The sequence below is a fragment of the Colias philodice genome, chromosome 25 (genome assembly GCF_061535455.1).
Source record: "Colias philodice isolate Cphi_HAF_F1 chromosome 25, ilColPhil1 Martin Lab GWU primary, whole genome shotgun sequence".
In the NCBI taxonomy this organism is placed as follows: domain Eukaryota; kingdom Metazoa; phylum Arthropoda; class Insecta; order Lepidoptera; family Pieridae; genus Colias; species Colias philodice.
Genome location: NC_143110.1, coordinates 3,553,777 through 3,572,784, shown reverse-complemented (window position 1 = coordinate 3,572,784; position 19,008 = coordinate 3,553,777). Strand labels below are relative to the sequence as shown.

Sequence of the window (19,008 nt, the reverse complement as noted above, 5' to 3'; positions counted from 1 at the left end):
CTAGGTATTTATTTATTTTTTAGAATACATTAACTGAATTGGAAGCGAGATTGAATTTAGCCGGTTAAGTTGCTAATTATTTTCGGCTAATGGTTTAAATGTATCCTTGTTTGACGCGAAACGGCATTAGCTGATAGTTTAACTTAAAGATGGGATCTTTTTTTGTTTGTACGAAATAACGCTTGTATTAACTATTGAAGCACAACATCTTTACACATCTTAACACCCTTTTTTTCGTGCTTTTGTGTGCACATTCAAGAACTATTAAGATGTGCAAATCAGGAACTATTGGTTCGAATTGAGCAATTCTAAATATACTAATTTATCAAGGAGTATGACGTGTCCTAATAACTAAGGAGTTATAAAAATAAAACAGCCAGTAAATGTATATCTATATATATTTAAACCATCCTCCTCAACAACTCATTGATCTTGTCCTCGCGGTTACCAAAGTCACCTCCGTCCACATAATGGATGGTCTTTTTGCGCCAACCTCCCGTCGGGTTGTTTAGCTTGAAGGGCCACAGGAAGTTGCTGGCGTACTGAAATTAAATATATAGAATATTAGATTTCAATATTATAAAGAGAATATACAATAAACTTTGTAATTTGGTAGGGGATAATCTTCAAGTGCTAAGCGGAATATAAAAATCAATTTCACCAACAAAAAGCTATGCTATTTAGGAGTCAGGATATTTTCTATCTTGGGTCAGTGTTTGCAAAACCAACATGAATAAAATCATTTGTAATGAAATTTATTTAATTATTGGGATGCTTCGTTTGAATAAGAGTAAACAATTATTGCAACAAAAGAACCTGGCTTTATATAACAAAAGATACAATAATAATGATCTAAAAGAAAAATTTTCAGCCCACTTATAATGTGATTATTTAACTTAAATTATTTAACTTAAGAAAAGTAGCAAATTTTTGCAAAATCACCAAAAAACTTTTCACTTTTATTACATTACTTTAAATTTTTAAATGATTAAAAAAACCATCTCACCTTGAACTTATCACCAACAGTGAAGATCTCGTGGATGAGATCCTCAACACAGATGATGTTGCTCTTGCCGAGCTTGGCCTCAACAATCTTGTTGGACGTGATGGCCACTCGCTGGCCCTTCACTTTGGCGAAACCGCGCTTGTAGATCAACTGCAAGTTTTGTTTGTTTATTAGGAGAATAAGAAAAAAAACACTTTTTATGTTTTGTAATCAAAGAGAGACTAGAATTAAACAAAATTAACAGAAAACTCTCTTTTAAGTCATTTTCTAATTCTATATGTACATAATACAATATGTATTTTAAGAATATGATTTGAAATTTTTGATTAGAATCACTGACCAAAAATTTATTAATTTTACAAAATGTTCCATAATTATTGATCAAAAATAAATCACTTTACTTTTAACTCTGGTTGTGTTAAAATTTATTGCAAAAGTTCATTTATTCAAACTAGACATTTTTTCAAAGCACTTTTGAATCTTCAGAACACATACTTTAATATTTATTATTTTTATTACACTAGCTTTCCGCCCGCGGCTTCGCCCGCGTTTTCAGAGAAAACCCCGCATAGTTCCCTTTCCCGTGGGATTTCCGGGATAAAACCTATTCTACCTCTCAAGTTGGATCGAACTGCACATGGTGTGCGAATTTTATTATAATCGGAGTCCATTGAGGACAAACATTGTGAGACGAGATTTATATATATTAAGATTAACACAAATATCAAAGTCTCACCTCGCGCACACTCTTCAAGTTGGGGTAACCCCACGTGATGTAGGGCTCCGCGATCCTGAGCATGTTGACGGTGGCCTTGTTCAGTTTGACAAACACACCGTTGTTGATCTGACGCAGTCTGAACAGCTGCAGGACTTTGCGTACCTGATGGTAAGTGATTAGCAGATTGAAACTTAAGTATTTATTTTTGTAGACATGGAAATAGGTACATTTAACTTAAATTTACTACAATTTAAATGTAAAAAAAATTAATTCACATTGTCACTATAATATTAGAATATTCAAAATTAATATAAACATACTTTTCGTTTTTATGTTTATCACAAAGATTTAAAATTACGTCTAAATGTAAAAACAATATTGAGCAAATCAAAATAAACTGGCATATTTTTTTCAATTCGATCTACAAGCCCTATTAAAACTGTTCAATTGTTGATTAGAATCACTAGTTCTAGCCTTTAATTTTTTGTTACAAGGTTATATTATAGGTATAAGCAGTTTGAAAACTTAACACAAAATCTCTGTTATTTGGAGCAAGTTTTAAATAATTGGATGATATGTTAGAAATCTTTTTAAAAGATTTTTATGAGAACATAATATATGATATATAACATATACGTATATGATACATACCTTGGGCGAAACCTGGTTGATACCACGGATACGGATGACGAATGCGAGTTTAGCCTCTCCGGGAACATAGTAGTTGCCGCGGTTGCGTGCCTACGAAACACAGAAAATTAGTAAAAGGTTCACATGTATTCAAGCACCTCCTTTGTACTATCATTGGCGTAAAACCGAGAGATCCTGGGTTCGATTCCCGGTGGAGACAAAATAAATATATCGGTCTGGCAGGACACAGAAGGCTGATCACCTACTTGTCACTATATAAAAATCGATCAGTGAAACAGACGTATGCATAATGCACTTGCCTCTTACCCCACTAGGGGACATGTGACTCCTTTCACATGCATTATGTAAAATAGAAACATTCAATTTCCCAAATACCAGGTAAGAACGAATTTAATGCTCAAATGCTTCAAGGAAAAAATCCTTGGGAATTTTAAACAGATAATTTAAGTGGATTTGTCCTCTTTTTTTTATGGGATAAATAGCATACAATAAAAATTACACACTTGTAAATCTTGGTTTCACTTGTTTGATTTAATAAATCTGGATAAGATTTAAGTTTCTAATTAAGCTGTGTATACAAATTTTTACAAACTAGGCTTTTTAAGAATAATCATTCCAGTTTTCCATATTATTGTCATTATTAATTGAAATGAGCATTTTCCTTTATTTTGGATAACCATGACCTACAAAATTGTTCAAAATCTTAAAAATAATAATCCTACCCTACTAATAATATTATAAATGCGAAAGTTTGTGAGGATGGATATGTATGTGTGTGTTTGTTACTCTTTCACGCGAATACTACTGAACCGATTACAATGAAATTAAGCACACATATAGAGCGTAACTTGGATTAACACATAGGATAGGTTTTAATCCGGAAATTCCATGAGAATGGGAACTACGCGGGTTTTTCTTTGAAAACGCGGGCGAAGCCGCGGGCGGAAAGCTAGTATAATAATAAACCTTACTTGTCTGGCTAGCCTGATCTCATCACGCTCCTTGATTCTGTATTCTTTGACATACTGCTCTGCCCTCTTGAAGATTTCTTTCCTTTTCTTGACGGCGGCTGAACGTCTTTTAAGGGTCACCTAGAATTATTGTACTGTTTGACAAATTGGTACAGAGACATTAAATTATAAACTACATTTATTTAATTGTAATCAGTAAATTAAATTAACAGCATCTTTAGTCAGATGAACTATGCCTTTATATGTGGAATCATCATTTTATCCCTTCTCTTGAGTTTTCTAATTACAGTGTAAACTCTATATAACGTCACTTAAGGGACCGTGCATTTTTCGACGTTATATAGAGTGGTCGTTAAATGGAGAGAAAAAGAAAATTGCATGATTGGTCCCGAGACAGGAATATTATTTTGACATTGCCTATGAAACCATGTTACCATCGCTTGATATTGAGGTTTCTTCAATTTTTTGGCAGATCGTCCATCTTCTTCGGTATGCAGAATTTTTTCTTTATTTTTCTACGACTGCATTTCTGAGAATCTTCGGTATGTCAGTAAAAAAGAATGTAAACAACTACATTTTCATTGATTTCGGCAACTTAGTCAGTACTTCCTAGTCCTAGTTCCTAGTTGTAATGTCTTATTGTGGTCGTTAATTAGAGTGAGCGTGATGCTATATGGAGTGTATTATTGTATAGACAACAATATAAACCAACCAAAGTCGAGAAATCTTGACGTTATACGGAGTTTGACGTTAAATGGAGTGTCGTTATATAGAGTTTACACTGTATATTATTCCCATTATTTGTGATTAGTGTCAAGATGTGTTTAAATTATAACTTTTGAATATTCTTATTTAATAATAAATCAATTTATGCTTAATTTGCAAGTGTTATACAGTAATTTGTGAAATAGGTTGGTAATTTATTAAATTAAATTAACTATAAAAACTATACTTGTTAAATCAAATACTTTTTTTAACATGTAAACAAAAGACCAACCAAGTGTAGCAAGATTTGCACAATATCAAAAATAAAGTAGGTAGACAAGCAATTCATTGCCGATAAAAAGCATAACACATGTATCACTTTTACTTTTCTAAAAATTACCAAACAAATTTAAAATTCAGACATTCTTATCACCAATTTAACATTCTATATACAAGAAAAACAACACAAGATCAATCCTTATACATTAGAAATAAGATATTTGTTTGAATTTTACCTGTAGTCTGCGGGTTTTGAGTGCTTCCCTGCGCTTGCGGTGCTTAAGGACTGACTCAGGGACTGCGGGCAGCTTCTTGCTGTCCTCTTTACCCTTCACCACCTTCTTCTCAGCGGGTTTCTTGTCTGTAGTCGCGACCATTGTGCTGAAATTATTTTATAGGTACCTATATTAGTTTATTAGTTTGTATAGTGACTTGATTATTACTTTCAAAGGCAGTTTTAACGTATCTTAAAACCATCGTCGTCAAGGAAGTTGAATACCAGTGGATTGGATTAGTTTACTTATGGCTCGCTCGTGAATCGGAAAAGTAGAGGTTATGTTGTTGTCAAAATATTTGTTACATCTTTTTGTAGAAGTTTATGTATAAACTTTATAAGGTAAAGACGCGTTAAAACGTTTGTTTTGCACTAAATTTAAGGGATAAATAAGGGAAGATATAAGTAAACAAAATCAGCAACATCGACCCGCATGTTTTTAGGTTATAAGTGGCGTAAATATAAAGAAAAATGAATAAAAACAATACTAATAATAAGAAAGCGAGAAAATACTTATATTTACTTAATATAAAAACAAAAATAACAAATATAAAATGTGACTAAAGCAGAGTTGATCAAGCATCCATTGGTACCACCACTATTAAAACTAACACTTCCCACAAAAATAAGATTTTTTAAGAAACAATACTAATATTATCTTATTAAGCAATAATAAATCAACAAATTAACACTATTTTTATGGTATTTTAAATAAAATTCAAGCACCTGCGGGGCAAAACTCCACGCGGCACGTGTGTCAAATTCTAAAAAGAACGACAGAGAACAAAGATTTCCGGTATTCGCCATTTTTATTTTTGTATATGGCAAAGTTTGTTAATATCACAGATGAGAAATATTTTTGATAATTTCAAAATTCAAGACATTCATTTAAATATTGCATAAAAAAGCGAAATTTTGTAAAAAATATATAATTAAATGAGAAGAAATATTTTTCAGTTTTAAGGTTTTCAACTTGGCTTTTGGTTGGAAAAACAAAAATAATTATTGAATAATCGTTTCCATAGAGATAACGAGTAGTTTGAGAAGAAGTTTGTGAATTATAAAACATTTATTAAGCCTTTTAATAATTATTAGTTGTGACCGTATCTCTAATATTAAAATGGTTGAGAAAGATCCACAACTAAGCGCTCTTGAAGTTGGTGAATTGGACTTATTTGTTCAAAGTATGGAACCATGGCGCATAGAAAGTATTGGCAATCAATCGTATGTACATTATTATAAAATAAATAGGAAATCGATTGTATATATTAATAATAAGTGGATCATATTATAATGTAATTACATTTATTTCAGATGGCTGGATTGGCATATCCGATTGCAGAAATTAAACCAACAAGCTGTCCTAGAAGCTTCATCGATGCAAGAGGAATTAACAAAAGAGACGTTTATTTCTCATGGAAAGGTATTTTTACAGTTCACACCATTTAAATGGTCGTAGAAGGGAAACCCCTTAAAAATTTTGGCGCGTTATTTTAAATTTCATTTCAGCTATATCTATATTCTATTTACTATTTACTATTTACTAGATACTATTTGATAATAGACTGTATGTTTCTCTTACTAAATATGTATTAATTTTCTAGCTACCTGTTTTAGTACAGGAGGCAATCTGTATTCAAGTGTGGCGAACTAAAATATATCCACAAATAATGAAATTGGAACCAGCTCCTGAAAACACCTTTGGCATTTATATGGTGGTATGTATTTTGATGTGATTTATTAATTAAAGAATTAATAATATTTCTTAAATTTAAATTTATTTTCAGTTATATCATGAAGCAGCAGCCGTAGGGTTGCTAGAAACTGTACTTTTCCACGAAGATGGGGCACAATGCGTCTCTGAAGTCGTAATTGACTTGTTACATTACGCTGTCGATCAACTCACTGCGCTTATTGCCCTTGTAAAGTATGTTAATACATATTCTATTTACCTATTACGAGGTAATACGGTAGATAAATAATCGGTATTTATGTTAACATAGCAATGGTTACTTAAAACCACAAACGGCAAAAGAAATGGAGACTGAAACAGCAGCTGACGAGTTGCAGAGACAACAACGCGATCTACAATTCGATATCAGCATGAGATGCATTTCCATAGTTCGGTAATGTTGAATTTAAAAAGAAGAAACATTGCTTATTGCGATAGGTACGACTATATAATTTTAACATTGTCCTTATTATTTCGTTTAGTTATTTAGCTGAACACATGGAAGTAGCAGGAGTAGGTGCATCTATATCGACTAACTTGTATAAAACGTACGATGTCCCGTCTATACTCTGCCATTTGATAAATTTGCAACCTTGGAAGAAGGTTGGTGATTCTGGGGACATTCAAATGTTCAACTGTAAGTATAGCTTTACGAAAAAGTTCACGACTGGAAGGCAAAATTGTTTAAATCTATTTATTTTTAGTTGGTCGTTGGATGAAACCATCTGCAGAGGATTTATCGCAAATGCACCGCAGTGAGGCTCAACTTTGGTTGTGTCTGCGTCAACTGCTGTTGGAACCTCGTCTTCAGCATCATTACGCTATCGACGAATGTCGGCGCGCTGCTTTTTGTTCCGTAATTTAATTTTTAAGCCATATTTTCTTTTAAGTTTTACCTAAACATAAATATTATTAAAGACGTATATATTTATTATGTAATTTTAGCTACAAGCAAAGATATCCGACACTATGTTGGACCAAGTGCCACCGTTAGGAGAGCTCAAAATGTTTTTGTGTAGACTGGCTGTAGGAGATTATTCCAGTCTTCACAATCGTTCTAATGGTGTAAAGAATCCTGGTTGTACTTTGATTGAAGTGGTTCCACAGGTAAGGTATTCTATTTACTTAAAAAAAATAATTTAAATATTGATACCATTATATTTAAATTTAATAAATAATATAATTTTTTCTATCTGATAGATTAAAGATGCGTACATGAAACAAGTGCATAAACGCACGAAGTCCATTGCCAAATCTCAACTGGAACATTTCCGAATGGATGGATCCGAGGAGACGAAAAATATGGCTAAGAAACTATTAGAATCGTATACAAGTGATGCGGCTCTCGCTCTTGATAGCGGTGGAGCGAAGTGTGCTAAATGCGGTGATAAAGCGAGCAAAAAATGTTCTCGATGCAAGACTGAATGGTATTGCGGCAGGTATAAAAAGTTTTAGCATGATGGGTAAATTTATAATCTGTTACTGGCAACATTAAAGTAATGATGCGGATACACGTTCCTTTGCATTGACGGGTGATGGTCTAAATTCTAAAATATATTCTGGGTCATGTTAATTGTTTAGTGCTTTCATCAAAATAAAGTCATCAAAACAGAAATCATATAAAATAAACTTTGCATAATTGAGATTTCTATGGTTTCGTTTAATTTTAGTTAAAAAAACTGCGCCACGCAATAAATCAAACATTTATTGAATACTAGCTGTGCCGCATGATTTCACATACGGACGGACGGACTAAACCAAGTATTTCTGTACTTGGTACCTACAAAAACACAAAAGCTTTAAGGACTACCAAGTATCATCAAAATCCATTCAGTGGTTTTCACGTAAAAGAGAAGCACATACATTCTTACAAACTTTTGCATTTATAATATTTCATAACATGATAATAAATTTATAGCTAGGTATTTCATGTGTATAATTTAGATTTATTTTAATTTCAGGGAATGCCAAGTCCAACAGTGGCCGAAGCATAAAGAGCTGTGCGATCAATTCGCTAAACTATGCATGTAACTTATTAAAATAAAACAAATAAATATTTTTTTGGGTTTTTTTATTTATATCATTACACCTAGAGATTAGCTTGAAGACTTAAGGTAGTCCTTCAGCACATCTAATGCGGGAGTTTCTTCACCGAAGTCCTGAAAAAGAATAATTTTTAAATAAGTTAACACCAAGATCAACATTGTTTTTGATGTGAAACATCTTTAGTTGCATTCAGAGTAAAAGTTAGTCGTCTTTAGTCGCGCTATGGAGTAAGGCGACGATTTTAGTATCTTTGAATCTTGCCAAATAAGTTTCATTTCTGACATGTATTATCGGCACACACTCTTTTTTTACTGTTATAATACTTCAAAAGATGTCCTCACAATTTTTTGGGATGTTGTAGACTTATATGAATGAATGATAAATTATGATATAATTCGAATGTAGGAGCGATAAGAAGGTAGTCCGTGTGTATAACACTGGACACCATAGGGGCGCCCCGTTGCTTTAGCGCCGCTATTTTGCACTGATCGCCCATGGAGAACCACCAGTGTTCGTGCATAGCGCAAAATATATTTCAATTTCAAAATATATTTAAATTTCAAAAAGAGTAATGCATGTTAGAAATGAAATATGCAGATTTACCAAATAATTAAATTCTTAAAATTATAAGTTATAAAGACACAATGTTTAGAATCATGTTTTCAGGTCAATTAAATCCAAAGAATGGAACCAACAAATTACCAAATAAAATGGTTGTGGATAACTGTGCAGCAATATGGCCGCCTTTTGTGCAAAATATTTGTTTCAAATTTATCCGTAATAATTATATTTTGTACAATAAACCATTAGAAATTAACTAGCTACACTCGGCTTCTGTTGGTTTTAGCGTGACGATATATAGCCTACAACCTTCCTCAATAAATGGGCTATCCAACACCAAAATGAATTTTTCAAATCAGACCAGTTGTTTTTGAGATTAGCGCATTCAAACAAACAAACAAACTCTTCAACTTTATAATATTAGTAAAGATAAAATAAATGGTATTGAAGAACTTACCTTGATTACTACGCAAGAGCAGCCGACAATTTTTCTCGCTTTGCCGTCTTTGTCGATTTTGCATAATCCCGCCCATTCACCAAGCTTCTTGTTGTTGTCAACCTGGTGACAAATATGAACACTCATATTATAACTAGAAAACTATAAATTTATGATGATTTTTGATTTTTCCTTTCAATTATAAATGTAAAGTATTCCTTCAGTATTATAGTTCAAAATGAAAAAACTAATTATAATTACAAAATGCAGTTATAGGAAAATTCAAAATATGATAAAAGGAGTAGCCATGTAATATTCAGTATGATTTTTTTATTAAAAACAAAATTACTGCTTACATAAAAGAAACAAACATATTCTCTACATTTTTGCCAGTGAAAAATATATGTATATAGATACAAAAATAATAAATACAAGTACATATGTATTAGTTAATGAAATGTATGGATGCTAGGAAAGTTGACTCAGCATGGTGCGAGCCACCATAGGGGCACACAGTTTAATATATGCTCTTATAAATCTCTCTAGCCACAGGGCTTAGAGTGACTCGTGTAGAGCAAAAATAAAAATAATGATATGAAAATTTAAATCTTATTATTCTGTTTAAAGTTTTTTAAATTGTACTATAAACATATTGTAAAACCAATAAAAATATTCAGCATGGAATTTTTAAATTATACATACTAAGGCTTGGTTTATAGTAACTAGCTATGTTTAAATTTTCAAATTTTATAAATGAAGAGACTTTTCTATTGCATTATGAGAGTATTGAAAGCTATTATCCAAATTATTTACTTCTCTAGCAACTTATTATATCTTAAATAATTATGATTTAATATTAAATAAATATAAAATTACCTTTACAAGTGGGATCTGGTGTTCGTTGCAGAGGGCCTGTACTAGTTTCTTGTATGCATCCTCGTCGCAGTTCTCAGCTAGAACGCAGAGCACAGCCTGTCTCCTATACAAATAAGATAGAAGTTTGTTTAATCCAATTTCTATTAGATTATGTGACAGGAAGTTAACAAGTTAACAATTTATATCAGTGTTTTATTCATAAAATAGACCATTTCAGGATACATGGAAATTACATCTTAAATATATATTTGTGTCACAATGTTTGTCATCAATGGACTCCTAAACCACTTAACCGATTATAATAAAATTCGCACACCATGTGCAGTTCGATCCAACTTGAGAGATAGGATAGTTTAAACATGTAGGTACCACGGGTGAAGCCGGGGCAAACCACTAGTACAAGTTTATACTTGTACTAGTGGTCCTTATGGAAATAAGAGCTCTTAATCTTCAACAGCATGCTTTCAATTATTTAATTTGAGACAAGAAACAATGTTTATAGTCTGTCCACTATAAGAATTGCTTTTTGACAGCTCGACGGGTGATACCAGAAGTGATGTTCAAAAGATTATCGATTGTGATACCATTTCAATTATAAATTCAAAATATTATCATAAATCGAATCAGGTACGTAAATAATAATTACAACGTAAACGTACTAATAAGATATGTAATAATAAGACCACATATCTATGCATTGTATGTTAAAACTAAACTAAACTAATATTTTATTATTTATTGGTTTCTATCTTACAATTTGGTTGTCTTTACGTTTAAATTATATAACATAATAGAAGAGTTTTTCTGTATCGGATATATTTTACAGAGTATTTCTATCGATTATTTTTATCTATCGACCCATCATTGAATAATTCTGTGTAGGCATCACTAAGTGGGCGGGGCCGGTCCATGAAGTACAATAATTATTTGTATGACATTTTAACATAGACAATACAATTATACATAGGCGTGAAGCTGTCAAAAAGCAAATAATATAATGGACAGAGTATAATACATTTTGTAGCACACTTGGGAGGCCACAACCTACACATAATAGAAATGTGGTACCACAGACTAATAATAATATACTACGTATACAACAGACGGTTCACTCCATACAAAAAAATATGCACTATAAATTTACGCAATTAAAGCGCCAGTGGGGAATAAACGTACTACATGTTCGATTATATCTCTTGGTATTTTGCTTTTAACACACTAGATGGCACGTTAAACACAGACTTGATGTTCTTTTCCTTCCAGAGCCACTAGATGGCACTAATGTAAATATATGTACACGTACCTTTTATTTTCAAGTCTTTGGCGTCACACTTGACAACTGTCAACTGTCAACATAATATTTTGTACAGTGTTGCCAACTCAGTGGAATTTCCACTACATCTGGTGGTTTAGCTCCCCCATTTAGCGGACAAATATTGGTTTTAGTGGCTGGTGGATTTTCCTAGTGGTTTAGATGAGTTCAATTAGTGGTAAGGTACGAGTTTCAACCAATAGAAAGATTTACATAAATACTCAAAAAGAACGACTTGAACTATGTGAAACAAGGGTATGATTTTGTGTCATGTTGGTAACAGAACGAACATACGGGAATTCCCCGAAAGTTGTTTGTCTATTGCTTGAATATTTTTGATTATAGACTTTATTACTATTGATCTAAAGTATGATTTGATTCAAAAGGTTATATGTACATTGTACATTCTATATTTGTGTACAAAAACAATCTGTATAAACAATCAGTCGGTATTGGTAATGCCGCGGCCGCGCGGTAGCCTCTAGCTTGTCGTATTTTAATTAATTTTGTGAAGTAATATAGTTTTACCTTAAAAGGGTTTTACATTAAATATGCCGAAACCACACAAAAATTTCTTTCATAGAAATTTATTCTTCACATACTGAAACTCTAGAAGAAGATTCTTCTGAAGATGATCTTTAAATACATATATTGTAACAAAAATAAAAATTACTTAGTTCAAAATAGATGTTATTTACAAATAACTCGCAAAAAATTCGCCAACGGGCATTCAATATTTACATGTCTCTGGATATTTTTTAGTGTTTTTTCTGGTGGTTTTAAAGACCGATTACTTTAGTGGATTTCTGGTGGGCCACGAGGCTCCAATATGTGGGTTCGAAAAAAAAAGTTGGCAACACTGATTTTGTACCTACTCGGATTTTTTATTATACAAAGCTGACTCACAGAGTACCTACATTATTATGACTGGTATTTACTATTTAGTTCAGTTTATTTACGAGATTCTGTCAAAACCAAAACGAGAAGCTTTGTTTGTTTTCGTTTTTAATTGTTGACTAATATTTTAAAAATAAGTGCTAAATATGATTGATGGAAGGTTATGTAGAATCTACAGGCAGAAAATAAGCTTTATATGGTAAACTGATATTTTCTCTGAACATAAATTTTTACAAACATGATTTTTAATGATTGGTTTCTGGATTTGTAACCCAATATAAGATTGTTTTATTACAGACTTATTGCTTACGTTCGCAATAACAAATTTGTTCAAGAGAGGAGAAGAATTAATCCATCCCAAATGTAAATACGATTCTCCACAAAAACATTGTAGACACAATTATGGATTTATGGATTATGGATTTCTACATTTGCTACTAAGAAGGATATGGGATCATGAAGGATTTCATCTGTTTTAATACCAGTAAAATGGAATGTGCGCCGTGGCCGTGACTGTGTTTGGTACATAAAGAATGACAAACATTCAACTTAAAATTATTATGAGTGCATTACGGGCAAGGGCACAATAAGTTGCCCTTTGACTAAGATGTACTTAATTTTAAGGAACACGAAAATGGATGGCTAGAATAGGTATAATCGCATACATAGTATTTATTTCTAGTCTGTTGTATAAATAATCAAAGACTACAAAATATATAGTGAACTATGTCTTTAATATTAATTCTACAGTTTACAGTGTAGTGTGTAATATATTGTATGTGTGCGTCTAGAATATATAGTCCTGTTGTTCTACAGTTTAAGCAGTTCAATACAAGCTTACAGTCGAGTCAAGTGTTTCATTAACCACCAACCATTGCATGGCAACCCTGCCAGTTTTGTAAATTGTAGTCTACCTAACCTGACTGTTGGTTTTGATTTGTATCACACAAAGAATACTATACCAAATTTCAAGAAATAAGAATTAAATATTTGATTAACTTTTACTAATATACAGGAGCTTATACATCAAACAAGACCAAAGCAGGGCTTTGGAGAAAGTGTGTATGGACAAAGACCACAATACATATTGTGCGGACAACTGCATGAAAAGCATGCAGTAAGGGACATTAAATAAATAAATAAATAAAACATATTTATTGTCAAGATCACAACACGAGATACATTTATAAACAAAGGAAAAACAAAAAGAAATAAAAAGAAAAATAATTAAATAAAAATAATCTTATTCCTAAGAACTGTAATGTGGCAGTGAGTGACCTGACAAATGGAGCCAACTCAGTATATGATGGCAAGGTGATTAATACCTCACCACCACTGATTTTCAGTGACCCCAAGTGACTATTGGAGTTTCAGTCTAGAATTGTATATAATGATAATTTAACATGAGTATATTATGTGAAAGATATATTTCTATTAATATGATAAATACTTATAAATAAATACATCAGTTAAAACATGATATACATATATATACATATATATACATATATATATATGTATAGGTAGATATAATATCAGTATGTAATTATGTATATACTTAATGTAAATAAATAAAATGAAATTATGTATATGTTACCGGAAATGTATGAAATCAAGGAATTGTATACAAATCCTAGTGGTCTAAGATCCGAATATAAGTCGAAATGCAACGGCGTGATAATAGAATGAGACCAATTTTATAATAAATTAAGTGTATTAAAAATAGTTTGACTGGAAAAATCCTGGACAGGATATTTTTTATTAATTATTAAAAAAAAATTATTTTAATATCCTAGTAAATGTATAATCTTCCTTGGAATTATATATAATTCCAATATCGTATTAGGAAATGTATATAAAGTAATTAATGATTTCTGTAATAAAACACGTTGTTATTTTTTTTATTATAGCACTTATTGAGACAATCGGGTAACAGTCTTACCGTAAAATAATAATAATATGTTCATATTATCTTACTAATTAACATTTCTTAAATCAACTTATATTCAATCAAATCAAATTTTCATTTATTAAAGGGTGCTATTACCGATTTTTAACAAAAAACGCTATTTTACGGTACCATTTTAACTCAAAGCAATTGCACGTGAGAACAAAGTAATATCTTAATTTAAAGATAATATATTCAGATCTACGATCATCTTATAAAAATTGTACGACGTCATACAAAATTGTCGCTGAAATACGATTTTCCCAGCACAATGATCGCATAAAATGCAAAAAATCAAAGACTACAAAATAACCGTGTACCGTTTTAGAGCCCATGCTCTAAAACGGTACAATTTTAAGAAAATTAAAAGCCTAATCTATCTTCTTACCTATAAATTATTGAGGGATATAATATAGTCCTTTATAGATTCTGATAATTTAGATAGATAATGTGACGAATTTAATTTATTTAATTCCGACTGTTTCTCGGAATAACATACCTACATTTACTAAGAATTGCATACAATGCCGGGTTTAATATATTGCCGGTAACATAATATTATGTATGATAATAATTCTTAAAAAAGTATTTTATACATTTCTTAAAAAGCTTCGATATTGTATACAATAATACAATTCATATTCAAATTGTTGTAAAATAGTCCCACTTTTTTAAGTTGGTTGAATACACTAAAATACTTATAAGGATCGTACCTACTAATAAAAGTAACAAAATGAATTTTTTAAAGTTCCCAGTTCTGTATAGTTCTAAAAAACACGAACCTAACCTAACCCACCCCCTTATCCAAACCAAAAAATTCTGATTACGAATTTTCGGCATATTACAAAATGCCGGCCGTTTGTAATTCGGCGGATTATACAATCCGATTGCGACATACATACCCCTCGTCCCGCGTACCTTGACCTTCCAATATCTTAGATGTTTTACATTTCCGACTGTTAGTTAGGAAATGTATGGATTTCCTAGGAAATGTGTACTATAAAATAATTTATTTCACACATTTCCATGCGATTTTAGGAATTACATACATTTCCGTTAACATATACTTACAATGTTTATAATTATAATGATAAATAGGCAGAAAATAACGGTCTATATAATGTTATGTTATATTATAACCAGTAAATAAAATAAATATTTAATTAAAGTTTATGTGTAAACTGTAATTCGATACAAATGCAGGGTTAGAACAGGATTTTAAAATATGTCTCCGGTATTGGAAACGAAAATTATTAATATTTGTCAAACTGGTTAAATGGTGGTGGAATGTTGTTCCAACACTTATGGCTCTTTCAATTTATGCGTTTCGTATCGGACCGCTAGTCGCTACAGTGCCGAAGCTGTGCGTTTGTCGTACGGCGCACGGCCGGTCGTTTGTTTTCATACAAAATGCACGGTGCGGCAACAGCGCGGCGTCCGTACCGCGAACGCTCGACAGCAGGACGGCAATCTACAGATCACCCATATTTGGCAATCTCGCTTCACCTAATGGCCTTGTCTGTTCAAGCCGAAATGAATTAATTACCTACTGCAAAAATTAAATAATTTAGATTACCTGGAAAAGACAAGGAAAATAAACTTTAAACAAGTGTTCGACCGATTATTACCAAGTAGGTAAATAAATTAATGACAAGACAAGGTAATTAATGCTAATAATTTCCTAAAGAAAACATTTTTTTCAAAATTTTCACATAATAGGTACTAGTAGGTACCTAACTAGACTCAAAAGTTTATGATAAGTCAATGAATGATAAATAGAATAGGTATGTTTAAGTAAAATGAAGTAGTTTATTTTACAATAAATTAATCTTATAAATTACCAACTTTCATTCTACGGCTTCAACCGTGTGCCTTATTTAATCCCTGTTCCTACACCTTGAATCCTATTTATGCAACAAAATTGAGATGTCCTTTTTCAACGTAGGTATGTACCGTGTATGTATATCGAAATTTCCGTCAAAATCGGTTCAGACGCGTGCGGGAATACCTATTTTCTCGTGGTCCCACTATTTTCTATTTTGTCCTACTATGACGGAGTAACTTTCGTATTTATCTACAAAACAGAAATGATTTGATTGTTTGTTTGTTTGTATTGAATAGGATCCGAAACTACTGGATTGATTTGAAAAATTATTTCACCATTCGAAGCAAAAATTATACCTACCTGATGAACATAGGCTACTTTTTATAACGGGAAAATACTTCATTCTTATGGGAATCGATGTCGAAATATTTAATTTTAGGCGCATAAAGAAAAAAACGCAAAGGATCATTCAAAACCTTTTCTACGGTTTAAATCTCAAAACTTTTTGGTTCATACTTCATATAAAGGTAATCTGATAGGATTATTTAGAAAATAAAACAAGATGACGTAGGTAGGTATTTAACTTTAGTTTCGATTTATTATCATTATGATGATTTCTTGATATTCTTAACGACGCGGTTGGCGCAGAGGTAAAGTAACTGCCTACTGTGCTGACGGTCGCGGGTTCGATCCCCGGTCAGGGCAAATATTTGTGTGATGAACTTGATTATTTGTTTTTGGGTCTGGGTGTTATCTATATATGTATTTATAAAATATTAAATTATATTTATCGTCGTCTAGTACCCACAACATAAGCCTTAATTGAGATTACTGTGGGACTAGGTCGATTTGTGTAATATTGTCCTTTAATATTTATTTATAATTTATATACTTATAATTAAATGTGACTAGAAATAATATACTTACTACGGTTTAAGTATAGGTTGTATTATGTATATTATTTTGTAATGAGATCTTGCAATCAAATATTCACACAATCTCGCAAGTTTTCCGACAATTCATTTTTCGTATGAAAACGATCAATACACTAGGTACCTACCTAATATAAGCCGCTACAGGAACGCAGTTAGTAATAATTAATAACGGCTTTAACCCATTTACAATATTTTTTATAGGTACTGCAAAGGCAATGAGGTTATGTATTAAAAACGTAGTATATTATTATTAGTCTGTGGTCTGTGATATTATTATTAGTCTGTGTTAAAAACGTGAAAAGTAACGTAAAAACGTCTTAGTGCCATCTAGTATTCGTTTAGCATCGCCAAATCGGAGGAGAATAACTTGTTTATAGTAGTTTCATGAGATGGCGTTGTTTTGAATATAAACTTTTCTGTAAAATTAGTTAAAATCGAGTGAAAATTAAATTAAATAGGTAGGTTCCATTTACAAAAGTATGTAAAAAATTATAAAAAGCAATGAAATTGCAATTAAATCTAATTTTATTTTTTGCTGGTTAAAATGATACACTTAGCGGCATCTATTGGTAGACGGATGGCATTAATCGTCTTTTGTATGTAGTGCACCAGACATGGTGGTACTATGTGTGTGCATTTATATCGGCTATGGATCGAGACAACCATGAAACACATAGCTGACATTTCCACTAGATTCCCAACTAGAACAGATGCGAATCTAGCGAATATTTTTTTGAGCTCCATAGCCTTAGAAAATACAATTTTTTACTAACTTCTTACTACTTTACAATTTTACACTTTCTTGGTATTCACGACAAATTGATATGAAAGCTAACCATGTTAGAAATGCAGATATTGTTAACCTCTATTTTTAAATAATTAAAAACAAAAATTATTAATAATAAGAATCATATTCACGAGTTTATGGAAGTGGTAAGCGTAGTAGCTTTTACAAATTGCTGAAATATACAAGAGGTTACATGTAGAAGCTAAATCTTACTTATCAAGAGCTTTGGCGGCTTCGTGAAGACCATGTACAAGACCACCGTGGATGAGGGCTGTCTTTAATACTTCTTGCAGGGCTGTGTTAACATCCATAGCACCACCGCTCAGGACGGGGTTGCTTGGTACTTCACTGTAAATCGAATAAAATCACACATTGAGTCGAAGGAAACATGCGAAAGTTGAGGTTATGTTGATTTGTTTATCAATCATTTTTGACTGATTTAGCGTTAAAAATCGAGAATATAACTAGAATATTAATTAATTTATAGATAAATGACGTTATTTAAATATTTTAATACATGTTTTTTAAGATAAGAGCCAATAAAAACAACACTTACACTTCGACATCAGCCATGGTTTTATGCACTTATTTTGCCTGAAATATAAAATGAAACACGTTGTATGAGCTTGCAACATAATAATTCACGTATAGAAAACACTAATTGCAAAAAGATTGAATAAATATTCTTAGATTCAGAAAAATTCACAATGATCACTTTGACACTTTACCTTGCGTACCGGAAAAAGACTGGGGTTGCCATTTTTTGTAAACACCAGAAATTGACACTTGACGTTTAAAGAAAATATTTTGTCTATGGTGAAAAGCTGGCACACTTTAGCGGTAATTTTATGACTTCTTGTCGCGGTTTATTTAAAAAATATTATTATATTAGACATGTGTCAATAAATTTCTGCTAATTTTGAGTATAATATATGCACTGTATTTCATTTTATTATTTTGAATTTATTTACAATTTGTGATAAATGGGTGTTTTAAGTTTTGTGATTATTGTTATAAACGCGACTAAATAATGTTTATTTTTCATTATA

The 19,008-nt window shown here is 31.7% G+C and overlaps 3 protein-coding genes and 1 long non-coding RNA gene across 4 annotated transcripts; 2 read left to right on the top strand and 2 right to left on the bottom strand.

Annotated features, from left to right (window-relative positions):
• Nucleotides 1-380: 380 nt before the first annotated feature.
• RpL7 (ribosomal protein L7) lies at nt 381-5,402 on the bottom strand. Its single transcript, XM_089710523.1, has 7 exons — nt 5,331-5,402; nt 4,567-4,711; nt 3,347-3,466; nt 2,376-2,465; nt 1,743-1,886; nt 1,007-1,156; nt 381-542 (listed from the first exon to the last, which is right to left on the bottom strand). Exons 2-7 carry the CDS (start codon nt 4,705-4,707, stop codon nt 402-404), a joined length of 786 nt encoding a protein of 261 aa, XP_089566649.1. The 5' UTR covers nt 4,708-4,711; nt 5,331-5,402; the 3' UTR covers nt 381-401.
• A 215-nt stretch (nt 5,403-5,617) lies between these two features.
• Zmynd10 (zinc finger MYND-type containing 10) lies at nt 5,618-8,383 on the top strand. The gene is made up of 10 exons (XM_089710684.1): nt 5,618-5,828; nt 5,919-6,027; nt 6,209-6,322; nt 6,392-6,531; nt 6,608-6,730; nt 6,819-6,973; nt 7,041-7,192; nt 7,282-7,443; nt 7,537-7,775; nt 8,298-8,383. The coding sequence occupies exons 1-10, from the start codon at nt 5,725-5,727 to the stop codon at nt 8,365-8,367; spliced, it is 1,368 nt and encodes a 455-aa protein (XP_089566810.1). The 5' UTR covers nt 5,618-5,724; the 3' UTR covers nt 8,368-8,383.
• Nucleotides 8,384-8,390: 7 nt separating this feature from the next.
• RpS12 (ribosomal protein S12) lies at nt 8,391-18,763 on the bottom strand. Its single transcript, XM_089710685.1, has 6 exons — nt 18,688-18,763; nt 18,516-18,553; nt 18,173-18,307; nt 10,256-10,358; nt 9,401-9,502; nt 8,391-8,495 (listed from the first exon to the last, which is right to left on the bottom strand). The coding sequence occupies exons 2-6, from the start codon at nt 18,530-18,532 to the stop codon at nt 8,433-8,435; spliced, it is 420 nt and encodes a 139-aa protein (XP_089566811.1). The 5' UTR covers nt 18,533-18,553; nt 18,688-18,763; the 3' UTR covers nt 8,391-8,432.
• Nucleotides 11,332-13,322, top strand: LOC149477273 (uncharacterized). Its single transcript, XR_016317628.1, has 2 exons — nt 11,332-12,663; nt 12,762-13,322. It is a non-coding gene; the product is annotated as an uncharacterized LOC149477273 (long non-coding RNA).
• Nucleotides 18,764-19,008: the final 245 nt, after the last annotated feature.

What these genes read in the sequence shown, in the direction of transcription:
- RpL7 (XM_089710523.1), bottom strand. Translation starts at nt 4,707, where the DNA reads ATGGTCGCGACTACAGACAAGAAACCCGCTGAGAAGAAGGTGGTGAAG. An exon ending in TCAACCAGGTTTCGCCCAAG is followed by an intron (nt 1,887 to 2,375) that starts GTATGTATCATA and finishes ACTTACCATCAG; the next exon opens with GTACGCAAAGTCCTGCAGCT. An exon ending in ACTTGAAGAGTGTGCGCGAG is followed by an intron (nt 1,157 to 1,742) that starts GTGAGACTTTGA and finishes CAAAACTTGCAG; the next exon opens with TTGATCTACAAGCGCGGTTT.
- RpS12 (XM_089710685.1), bottom strand. An exon ending in ACCAGATCCCACTTGTAAAG is followed by an intron (nt 9,503 to 10,255) that starts GTAATTTTATAT and finishes ATTTGTCACCAG; the next exon opens with GTTGACAACAACAAGAAGCT. An exon ending in GCTCTTGCGTAGTAATCAAG is followed by an intron (nt 8,496 to 9,400) that starts GTAAGTTCTTCA and finishes ATTCTTTTTCAG; the next exon opens with GACTTCGGTGAAGAAACTCC.
- Zmynd10 (XM_089710684.1), top strand. Translation starts at nt 5,725, where the DNA reads ATGGTTGAGAAAGATCCACAACTAAGCGCTCTTGAAGTTGGTGAATTG. An exon ending in GCGCTTATTGCCCTTGTAAA is followed by an intron (nt 6,532 to 6,607) that starts GTATGTTAATAC and finishes ATGTTAACATAG; the next exon opens with CAATGGTTACTTAAAACCAC. An exon ending in ACTGAATGGTATTGCGGCAG is followed by an intron (nt 7,776 to 8,297) that starts GTATAAAAAGTT and finishes TTTTAATTTCAG; the next exon opens with GGAATGCCAAGTCCAACAGT.